We start from the raw sequence: 12,294 nt of genomic DNA on the forward strand, positions 1-12,294 counted from the left end.
TTGTTTAGTTATGTATGTGACCCAATTCTGCATACATTTAGAAGTTCCCTTTCAGTTTTTGGGAAAGTTCTTCTCTGCTCTTAAGAGATAATGGAAAGTCATGTCTTTCTTCCCCTTTCCTCATGTGTTCTCCTTTTGCAATAGGTAAGTTCAACAGTTTGGTGGGTTCAAGTTTACCTATTTTCTTCATCAGTGGTAAATGTTCGGTGCAGTAAGAAATTTTTTCCTACTCTGTTGTCAAAATAGTCTTCAATATAAGTCTTCTAACAGTTTTATAGTTCTGCTTTTCATTTTTGGATCTTTAATCCATCTGAGATTTATTTTGGCATATGGTATGAAATAAGGATTTCATTTGTGCATCCATATGGAGAGCCAGTTGTCCCATGTTCTTTAATATTTTTTTCTTTCACCAATGATTTTGAAAGCCACTTTTCTAGTGGTAAAAAAAAATAGTATTTATTTAGCACTTAGTATTTTCTAAGTGTATGATGTATTAATTCATTTAATAATTACCACAGTATCAACTCATCATTTATCATTTACAATTCTGAGACTGAAAAAAATCTGAAAACTACATTAAAAATTTCATTTGGTGGCAAAACCTGACCTGAGCTGGCATAAAGCTATTTATATAGTTTTTTATGGTGTTGGTATGGTTATTACCAAATTTGCCACAGAACTATATCTCTATTTGATTATAGAGTGTTGCCCTAGAAGGTACTGGGGTGTGGCATCATCTGAAGTATATTCATTGCATTACTTTTCAAAATCAAAAGAATTTTTTTTTTTTTCTAAGCAATCCTCTTTAGGCTCACACCCAGAAGTATTGCCTTTTTTTTTTTTTTTTTTTTTTTTTTTTTTTTAAGATAGAGTGAGAGGGAGGGAGGGAGGGAGGGAGAGAGAGAGAGAGAGAGAGAGAGAGAGAGAGAATTCGAACTGGGCCTCACGCATGCCAGGCGCTTGAGCCACATCCCCAGCCCCAAATCAAAAGAATTTGTAATTCTGGCAGGTTTTCAGATAAAGATTGTGAATCAACATTAATTGGTGCCATTTCACAGCCTAGAGAATTAATATACTTGCTCAAGGTCATATTGTTAAAAATAATAATAATAATAATAATAAGGACTAGGGCTGTAGTCCAATGGTAGAGTACTTGCCTAGCATGATTTTGATCCCTAGCACTACTTATACAAAATCAATGGAATTAATAATATTTGTTAGTGTTTTTCATGGCAATCATTTAGTTAAGTGTTTTATATACATTATCTCATTTAATCCCCACCACCCAACTTTGTGAGTACCATTATTTTCCTCATTTCCCAGGAAAAGGAATTGAAGCTTACTGAGACTATATAATTTCCCTGGACAACTGTTAAGTGTGGTCAAAAGGATTTAAAAATAAACACATCCAATGTCAATGTATTTGATAAAGTATCCTTACAAATCTGATATACCTTTCCTCTCCTGAGAGTGCCATCTAGACTATATATTTAATTATCATTTTGACACTAAAGAGTAAGATTTTTAAAATGTAAATTAGATCATTTTAATCTCTTGCTTAAGGGCTGGGGATGTGGCTCAAGTGGTAGCGCGCTTGCCTGGCATGCGTGTGGCCCGGGTTCGATCCTCAGCACCACATACAAAACAAAAGATGTTGTGTCCGCCGAAAACTAAAAAATAAATATTAAAATTCTCTCTCTTCTGTCTCTCTAAAAAAAAAAAAAATCTCTTGCTTAAAATCTTCCTTTCTACTACCTTTAGCATAAAATCCAAATTCCTTATCATAGGCGATTTCTTCCTCTCCCATCTCATCTTCCAATAGAACAGACTTCTCAAGCTTTTGTTGTAGGTGGATCCCCTATCCAGAAAGTTCTTCAGATCTTCACACAGCTAAATATCTCTTGTCATTTAGGCCTCAACTTGAGATCCTCCTTAGTTTTTTCCCTCATTACTTAAGTAGGCCTATGTTGTCCTTTTTATTTCAGCATCCTTTTACATAGCACCTAAACATATTTTTGTGTTTATCTGTTTACTTTCTTTTTCCTCCCATTAGAATTGTAGTTCAATACTCTGTCTCAAAATAAAACTTAAATAAGAGGGCTGGGGATGTGGCTCAGTGGTTAAGTGACCTTGGGCTCAATTCCTGGTACCAAAGGGGGGAAAAAAAAAGAATTGTAGTTCAACCAGAGTGGGCACCTTCTCTCTCTTTTTTTTTTTTAGTTGTTGATAGACCTTTATTCATTTTTATGTGGTGCTGAGAATCGAACCCAATGCCTCACACACAGGCAAGTGCGCTACCACTGAGCCACAGCCCCAGTCCACCTTCTCTGTTTTAAGCTCATGTGAGGCCCCACTTTCTTAAATAGTAGATGCTTAATTCTGGCTGATTAAAATGAATGTTGTACACAATGAGTTTATAGTCCTACTTATTAGTCTGAGTGATGGGAGTTGAATTGAAGAGGCAGATGAAACCAAAGAGAAATTGTGATGATACAACAGTTTAATCAGACGTTGTCTGATAACATAAACATTGCCTAGCAGGGTGTCTGACACAAAGGTGCCAAATAAATATTAGTTGAATAAATGAACAATAAGTATTATCACTAGCTTGGATCTTGGACAAATTACTTAAGCTTTCAGAGCTTAGTTTCCCCACCTGTAAAGAGAAGATTAAAACTTACTTTACAGTGCTGGCCCACAAATCCTATGAGATAATTCAAGCCAAGTGCCCAGCATATAGTAGGTACTTAAGTTAGTTTCTTTCTCCATGTATATTCGCTTTATGGTTTACAAAGTTCTTGCAAGCTCTCTAAGATACATGACCTCATTTTATTTCCACAGCCTACTATAGTGCTTCTCATTAGCCTCATTTTACAGATGAAAAACACTCAAGGATCGAGACATAGCCTCTTCAGGTAATGTTTTAAAGCAGAGGAGTGAAGCGGTAAGTGCTTTTGAAGATTAATCTGTTAGTGACCTCTAAAATGGGCTCGACTGAAAAAAATGGAGAAATATTACTATATTTACTCACATAAAGTTTAACGTGATAAAGGGTTTGCACGACATGACAGAAGAGTGTTAAAGTTTTTTTTGTTGTTGCTGCTGTTGTTAAAAAACCAAAAAACGGATAAACTTAAAACGATTGAATTACAGATAAGCGAAGCATTTTTTTAAAATGGGAGTTTTTGAATCTGATTTATTAATTACTGTACCAACATTCAAAAAAAGATTAAAAAATCAAATTGGTAAAGTTGTGGGCAAGATCTTCCCTTCAACACCTATGCAGAATTTCTTTCAAATAATGGCACGTGATTGAGCCGTTTCAGTATTGCTGTAGATCTTACCTTTAAAAAAAAAATATTTATTAGAGGCTGGCCTCTGATTTACGGTTCTCCTGCCTCAGCCTTCTAAATCGCTGGGATTAAAGGCACACGTCACCAAGCCCGGGAGGCTGCAGATCTTTCTTGATTTCATCCCTCCTACAAGCACCGCCACGTGGGCCACAGTGCCATAAGCTCCTTCTGAGTTTGCCAGGTAGAAGGAGGATCAGGACGGAATGCAACTGTAAACTAAAATTTTTAACTTCCTGAACTTTGGCTAAATTGTCCATTTTCCTTCTCTGGAAAATCAGGGGCCCCGTATTTCACGTCTCTGCTTAATTTTGAGGTCCAGAGGTCCAGAGGTCCAGAGGTCCAGAGGACCAGAGGTCCGCTCCAGATCCGCACGCAGAGCTTTGTTTTCAAGCGCCAGGGCCAGGCACGGGGTTCTCTAGCTCCTTTCACTCCTCCGCGGAGCCCAGCCCCTCGCGGTGAGCTGATGTCATTTCCGGCGCGCTGACGCTCAGTCCGGCGTGCCGACGCCTGCGTCAGCAAAGAGCGGGGCTGGGGGCATCGGGTTTGAAGTCGTGCGGGTCGGAGGACTGCCGCCTCCGCCGCTGTCTCAGATCCCAGCTCCCGGTTGCGGCGGGGACGACCTCCGGTAGGTGGCGGAGCAGATGCCCGAGGGCCCGCTCCGGGACGCCTCGCACCGCACCGGCCGCTCCCCTCGGCTCCGCGGCCTGGGCCTGCGCCGCTCTGCTCTCTGGAAACTAGCGCCTCAGCGGCGCGGCGAGTAGCTCGCGGGGCGCTCCGAACCGCCGGCGCTCGGCCATGGCGGTCTCCAGGTGGGTCTCGCCCCTGACGTGCGAACGGAAAGAGGGGTCAGGCGAGGCACCGGCTGCTCTTGGCGCCGGAGCTCCTGGAGAGGAGCGGTTCTCATTGTCACTGGACTCCAGCACCTTCTTCCCTAGACTTCGGAGTTCGCCCCTCGGTCGGCGGGGCTTGGGCTCGGGTTACTCACAGTAAATCGGTTCAAGAATATCTTTTTCTTGTTAAGTAGACCCTCCGGCACGTTAGAGCTGCTTTTTTTTTTTTTTTTTCCTTTTCCTCGCTGTGTTTCTCTTCTCTGGTTTCTCTTCCCTCTTTCGGTTCTAGGAGGGTAAGTCTTAGCATTCTAAGTCTGATCCCTAACCTCCATTTCATGGCAAAACTTGGTAGGAACCGTCGAAGGAGGGGAGATTTGGGTTTCCTATTAACAAAGAGACCATCTGATTATGCTAATTTTTAAAACATTTACAGAGTTAGGCATATGTTCTTTCCTGAGGCATTTTTTTCCCCTACATTAAAGTATAAAAATCATTTTGTTCAGCAGTAGACGTTCTGTAGTCAGCGTTGTAATCTTATTGTATTAGCCCCATCTTTCAAGAGGTATCACAAATTTTAAATTATTGTAAAACAATGCCCAATGACTGGAAAGTTAAGAAAACTAAAGAAGAATAAGACATTTGTTTAGCTATAAGAGGAAAGTTTTCTTCGCCTAAATGACAAATGTTTGAAAAACTTTGTTTTTATTATTTGTTAAATTTTTTTCTTAATGGTACTGGGGATTTAATTCAAGGTCATTTTATTTTGAGATAAAGTCTGCTCAGTTGCTGAGGCTGTCCTTCAATTTGACATCCTCCTGCCTCTGTTTCCCAAGTCACTGGATTACAGGTGTGGGCCACCATGCCTGCTTTTGGGAGAGATTTGATTTTGGTGGTCCTCATGGGAATATGGTCTCTTGGTGCTAGCAGTCAGAAAGAGTCATCAAGATCTTTAGAGTTGGCAAGGGAACTTTTAATGAGAATTGGGTTCTTTTACTACACAGGCTGAAGGAAAAAATGATGAAAATAGATAGTTTTCATTCATTTTTTATAATTAATTGAACACATTCTTTGAGCATATTACTAGCTAAAATGTTAACTGTTATGCAAGGGTAAGAATAACCCCTGCGCCTCCCAGACTCCCTAGATAACTGATGAAATAGTGTGTGGGAGAAGCCTATGGGAGTTGGGTGAAGGGGGTTGCTAGGTACTGATAGTATGGAGTATCTAATTTTTATTTCATAGATTAATTAATCCATTCAATGTGAGGATTTTTTTTTTCTCTTTTTTTTGGTACTAGATATTGAATCCAGGGGCACTTTACCACTGAACTACATCCCCAGTCCTTTTTAGTTTTTGTTTTGTGGCAGGGTCTTGCTAAATTATTGGCTGGCCTCAAATTTTCGATTCTCTTCCCTCAGCCTCCAGAGTTGCTGGGATTAATGTGAGGAAATTCTTGTTTTGTGATGTATAAAACTGCTCTAACAGAATACAAGTTATATATATATATATATATATATATATATATATATATATTTTTTTTTTTTTTTTTCAAATACAAAAAGGAATTTCTTCTAATATGCTGCTCCAATATAAATACATAAATATATACATTATAAGCACATTGATTCATTAACTTAATATGAGATTTGTTTCTTAGGTGTTACAGTGTTTAAGGAATGAATACTTCCTTACTTAGAGTAGACTGTATATTTTCTACAATACTGGATGTAGCCTTTTAGAGACAAAATGATAGTATTTTATCAGAGTCTTATCTGCTTTAGTCATACTAATCTATTTAAGTTTAGGTCACCTAGTATTTCTGAATGAATGAGTGGGTTTTGAAGGCTTCCTCCTTCTGTTCTGGCTATTGGATTTCAGAGTAGGTTTTTTTTGGGGGGGGGTATCCTTTTTCTTATTCACTTTGTCAATTCTTTTTTAAAAAAGTCTGTCAGGTTTTCATGAAGAACTACTTCTCTGCTTGCTTTAATAATATAAGTTCAATCAAAGTATTTTTGAGACACTGTGTTTTGGTGGTATTTTAAAATGTGGATTCTCTTTGAATGGCAAACCTTGGTTTCAAGCTGGCCTTCTTCATGCGCTAAGCATTATTTCTGTGCTAACCAAGCTTCCTTTCTTTCCTGTTGATGTGTGCTTGTGGAAATACGGACTACTTTAATACTATTTTATGTGAAATAAAAGTGGAAGATAGTTCAAGAGATAAAAATCACATGCCAGAATCAAATCTAAAATATTTTTTGTTTTATTTATATCAATGTGTGTAACTGAAGATAAACTGCAATATTTTTAGGGCCTTGAAGATATTTCTAACAGAAAGGAAATAGTAAATTGGTACTGTCATTTCCTCAATTGCCAGGTCAAGAAATCTGGGGATAATCTTTGGCTTTTCTGTCCTTCCCTCTATCAACATCCAGCCAGTTACCTATTCCAGTTTTCCTTTCTAATCTCTCATCATCTCTATTCCAAAACACCTGCAAACATAAGTAGCTTCTCTCCACTACCTGCCTCTTATGCTATTTCACTCTGGTTCATTCTTCACTTCAGCCATATTATTTGCTAATATGCAAATTTTAACATGGTCATTTTTCTGCTTAAAACTTGTTAGTTTTCTGTTGCCTTAGGACAAAGTCCAAATTCCCAAATATCTTTCCTCAGCTCAAGTCTGGCTAATTCCAACCTTAGTTTTTTTGATCTAAGCCTATATCACTTTGTTCAGAAAGCCTCTGCAGATTTTACTTCACCTTTGCTATTTGCAACAATGTATACTCTTGTCCATTGTATTATTTAATCATACATTGTAATTGTTTAATTGTTCTCTCCCTTTCTGAATTAACATAAATTCAGTGAGAGAAAGGAATGTGTCTTTGATCTTTCTGTCCCCAGCTTCTAGGATATGATGCTCAGTACATTTATTTTTTCTTTTGTTTTCCTTGTCCCCTCCCTGCACTTTCTGCTGGGGATTGAACCCAGGAGTACTCTACCACTGAGCTACATCCTTACCCCCACTTTTTTTTTGAGACAGGGTCTCCCTAAATTGCCCAGTTGGCCTCTAACTTGAGATTTTTCTGCTGCTTCTTCCTGAATAGCTGGGAGTGTAGGTGTGTGCCTCCACACCTGGCTCCTCTTTTCTTTATTGGGAAGGAGTCTCCTTATATTGCCTGGGTTGCTTAAACTCTTGAGCTCAAGGGATTCTCCTGACTCAGCCTCATGCAACCAGGATTGTAGGCTGGCAGGCACATGGTACCTGTCTTAATATTTTTAAAATATTGATTAGTTGATTAATTAATTTGTGGTGCTTAGCATTGAACCCAAGGATTCCCAAGTGCTATGTAAGTGCTTGACAGCTGAGCCACACTCCCAGCCCTGAATATATTAAAAACAAACAAAAAACTAGTGATTTTGTTGCTTGCTTTAAAACCTAATATAATTTTACCATAACTTATGCATGGTAGAATATTTCCTGTGTTTTTCAGTGTTTCTATGTTTAACTAGTTTTCCTCAGAAAGAAAAATATGCACTATAGCTTTGAAATTGGCCAGGATTATAATTTTTAAAAAAATCTTCAGAATAATTTTTTTGAAATTTAAATACAGTTAAGTTCTAAATGCAGTTAAAGTCTATGTGATAGCATAGACTTTTGTAATGTACACTGAATAAAATGTAACCTGTATTTTGTATGATCAAAAAGTTTAGATCCTACTTACAGTGCTATCAAGGCTTGGTTTTATTGTACTTTGAATTGTTAAGAATGTGGCAAATTATGAAATGTATGGACAATGCTTAATCTGGGTGAGATATATCTTGCAAAAATAACTTTGTGACTCTCTAAAGTTGCAAATACAATCATAACATTGGAAGTTTTCTATAAATTTCACTACAATATCACTGAAGGATATATAACTCCTTTAGATCTTTAAAAAAAGAGATGGCATACTCTGGGGTGTGGTGGTGCAAGCCTATAATCCCAGCTACTCAAGAGGAAGACTGATTCAAGAGGATTGCAAATTAAAGGCCAGCTTTAACATTTTAGGGAAACCCTGTCTTAAAATAAAATTTAAAGGATGGTAGGTGTGTGTGGTGGGGGGGTGGGGGTAGAGACGTAGTTCAGGAGTAGAGCATTTGCCTGCCTGGGTTTAATCTCCAGTACCACCACCAAAAGAGAGGGAGGAAGAGATAGATATTGAGATTACATACAAGTATAGACAACAACATTGACTTTAAAATGTAAATATTGTTAAGTCATTTAATCTCATGCTCTTAACTACATAACTGTGTCCTCAAAACCAAGTTTTGGAAAAAAATTAGTATATGGTCTAGGCTTTCATTGTTGCTCACAGATGATTTAAGTTTGTCTCTCTTTTTTTCTTTTTAATATTTATTTTGTAGTTATAGGTGGTCACAATATCTTCAGTTTATTTTTATGTGGTGCTGAGGATCGAACCCAGTGTTTCACGCATGGTAGGCGAGTGCTATACCTCTGAGCCCCAACCCTAAGTCTTATCTCTTAAATCTTTTAATACCTTTGTTTTGTTTTGTGAGGCTTTCTCCCAATATTTTCTTTAGTTGGCATTAAACAACCAACAATAAAGGCAGCCCTAGAGGGATTTATTCATTGGTGTTCAATTTATAACCAGGATTCCAAAGCTTAATGTAGATTTTTTTTCCAAAAAGATTGCTTTTTATATCTTTGCCAACTTATGCTACAATTGATCGAGTTGACTGTTGTACAACAGTTTTCTTTCTTTCTTTCTTCCTTCTTCTTCTTCCTTCTTTCTTCTTTCTTCCTTCTTCTTCTTCTTCTTTCTTCTTCTTTCTTCTTTCTTCTTTTTTGGTGCTGGGGATTGAGCCCAGGGCCTGTGCTTGTGAAACAAGCACTCTACCATCTGAGCTATACTCCCAGCCCCTGTACAACAGTTTTGAGCCATTAGTTTTTTCCTTGATCATATAGAGATTTTAAAAAATAAAATAGATATTTTTCAATGATCATGATTTAAAGGCCATGTCTTTATTTATTTATTTTAATTATGGTGGGGAGGGTACTGGGGATTGAACCCAGAGACACTTAACCATTGAGCCACAAGCCTTACCATTTTTTATATTTTATTTAGACATAGGGTCTCAATAAGTTACTGAGGTTGATCCTCTTGCCTCAGCCTCCTGAGCTGCTGGGATTACAAGCATGCACCAGCACAGCCAGCTTGATTTGACTCTTTTACAGCAATATCTTAGGTATGTGACGTGTATCTGTGCACATGAAAATGATGCAGTTCAGAAAGGATTCAGGGGGCAAAAAAACAAAACAAAAAGCATGCTGAAGTTTCACACCCTCTTATTGAAGAAACAAGTTGCTACATATGAACAGAATTTTGCTTTAGTTTTGTTAATTCTCACTTTGCACTGCTGATATTTCAGAGACATTGTTTCAATAGGCCAATTCTGCAAAGAAGAAAAAGTTTCTTGATGTGGAGGCAGTTCAGTGAACCCTTCCTAATGACAGGGAAAGTGGTAATATAGAACAAAACCGGGGGCTGGGACTGTATCTCGTTGGCAGATCACTTGCCTAGCATGTGTGAGGTACTGGGTTCGATCCTCGGCACCACATAAAAAGATAAATAAAGGCATGATGTCCATCTACAACTTAAAAAAAAAAAATAGAACAAAACCCATTCATTTCCTATATGAGACCATACAGGTGTGCTAGTCTTACTTATTATCCCTTACTGCTAATTTCAGTCCATTATGAGATTGGCAGGAGGTAGTATTGTAAGTTATAATGTATTAAACATCTTATTATAAAAAATTAGAGACAGGAAAAAGTACCGGAGCTTTTCCATTTTATCTTCTATGGTTAATTCCTTTCTGCTTCTTCATACAAAGTACTTCTATGAAGTTTGTTTGTTGGCTTCCTTTGCAGTGCAAGGGATCAGACCCAGAGCCTTACACATGGCTAGGCATGTGCTTTACCACTGAGCTAAACCCCCAACCCTGTTTTTGTTTTTAATTTTGGTAACAAATAACAGAATTTACCATTTTAAAATGTATGATTTCATATTGTGTTGAAACCACAGCTATTTCTGCTAAAGAACCTAGAAGCAAGTTGTTTTGTTTCCTCCCGGTGCTAGGCATGCTAGGCAAGTGTTTTATTGCTGAGCTCTATCTCCAGACCTATTTTTTAAAAAAATATTTATTCTTAAGTTTTAGGTGGACACAATATCTTTATTTTACATTTATGTGGTGCTGAGGATTAAACCCGGTGCCTTGTGCATGCTAGGTGAGCACTCTACCACTGAGCCACAACCCCGGTGTCCCCCAGATGTATTGTTATCTTTTAGATAAAATCATACAAAGGCATGTTGGATCAGAGATTAAGTGTAAAGGGGAAAAAGTCCCAAAGGAAATAGCATAGCTTGGATATCCTTTTTCAACATTCATCATTCATTTAACTAGTATTTACTGAATGCTTTCATGTTCTAGGTACTAGAGATATAACAGAGAAGAAAAGTAGTCTCCATTCTCATGGAATTTATTTTGGGTTGAGGGGTACCTGCAGCTGACTTCAGTGTGGTTTCATATCTTTATATTCTTTGTATTCTGTGTAGTATCTTAAATCTCCTTTCTTATTTGGGAAAACATAATAACACATTACCCACAGTATGAACTAGTATTTATTCCAAATATTTTTTAAAAGTATTTTTTTAGTTGTCAGTAGGTCTTTATTTATTTATTTATTTTTAGTACCATAGAATTTTTTTTTTCTTTTGTACTGGGGATTGAACTCAGGGACAATCAGTGACTGAGCCATATCCCCAGCCCTATTTTGTATTTTATTTAGAGACAGGGTTTCACCGAGTTGCTTAACGTCTTGCTTTTGCTGAGGCTGGCTTTGAAGTCCTGATTCTCCTGCCTTAGCCTCCCAGGCCACTGGACAGGCATGTGCCACCATGCGCAGCTATTAACACAGAAATTTTATGTTTGTTACCTCCGTCTCTTCCATTTGTCTGTCCTTCAGAGCATGAAGAATGACTTTATTTCTTTTTCCTGTTAGAAACTTCTATAAGAGAAGTTTGAAACAAAATTAGTCTTGTAACTACTGTGTTCCCTCAGTCAACCCTCCTTTTAACTTCTCTTCTCTCTTGACATATAACTTCTTTTAGACTTCTGCCTCACCAAGAAACCTTTCTGCCCTCGAGTATAATTCTCATCCTCCTGCACCACTTAACTGCATCAGTCTTTTCCTCTGTGGCCTGGCCCTGGTGCTTACTGTTTGCCTCATAGTTGACTACCCTGGGGTAACAGGTCAGACTGCCCTCTTGTCAGATCCTTGTCTTTTCATCCCTTTGTTTTTCCTTTTGTGTGATGTCTAATTTACTGTCTGGGAGAGAGGAATGGAGAACTCCAAAAGGAACTTTAAGTTGAGAGAACCAAAGGAGTCTCTTATGTCCCCATTTCTCTATTCAGAGAGGCTACAACTAAAGCAAGTTTGGCTATCACCAGAGTGGAAGAGGTAAGGATAAACAGACCTGGGATTGCAGGAGAGAGAAAGCTGATTTCTATCATCAGGACAATTGGATGGTGAGAGAACAGAGATGACATGACATGGCATTGGAATAAAAGGCTCTGCAGAAAGGAGAGGGCAAGAGGAACTATGGGGCTATGAGGCAGGATCAACATTAGGTTAGAGAAAAGATGAAGGCCTTTGGGCAGGAGCGTGATTCTAAATGAAGCTGGGGGGCAGAGGAAAGGGAAAGTTCAGGAAGAATGGGAATTATGGGCTCTTTGAGCTTGCTGTGACTGGAGCTGGCATGACTGCCTTATTCAGAATGCTGAAATACTGCTATGCTGATATTTTCACTTATTGAAACATTACCTTAGCATCACTTAGTTATTTTTATAACTTGTTTTTATATGTAATATAGCTATTAAAGATGTTTTTAAAGGAAGCAAAAATTTCCGTAATATTGGTGCTTAAACCCGCAAGAAACTTGAACATTTCCTTATCTGTAATTATAGCATAATAAATACTTGAATATTGTGCAAAGTATTCTGGGGGACAAAAAGAATCATTGAAGGAAGTGAAGCCTAATAAGAAGCAT

At 38.0% G+C, this 12,294-nt stretch overlaps 1 protein-coding gene across 2 annotated transcripts in view; it reads left to right on the forward strand.

The window, feature by feature from the left end:
• Window positions 1–3,855: 3,855 nt before the first annotated feature.
• The window catches only part of Btaf1 (B-TFIID TATA-box binding protein associated factor 1), an 89,653-nt gene continuing 81,214 nt past the window's right edge, over window positions 3,856–12,294 (forward strand). The window contains exon 1 of one of the 2 annotated variants that reach the window (XM_046450015.2): window positions 3,856–4,162. In XM_046450015.2, the coding sequence (XP_046305971.1) occupies window positions 4,149–4,162 (14 nt within the window). In that variant the 5' untranslated portion in view covers window positions 3,856–4,148. The remainder of the gene's footprint in view (window positions 4,163–12,294) is intronic. The other variant, XM_046450016.2, reaches the window with a different exon arrangement.

The sequence above is a fragment of the Marmota monax genome, unplaced genomic scaffold, assembly GCF_021218885.2.
Source record: "Marmota monax isolate L192 unplaced genomic scaffold, Marmota_monax_Labrador192_F-V1.1 WCK01_AAM20220418_F8-fsc00004, whole genome shotgun sequence".
Taxonomy (NCBI): Eukaryota; Metazoa; Chordata; class Mammalia; order Rodentia; family Sciuridae; genus Marmota; species Marmota monax.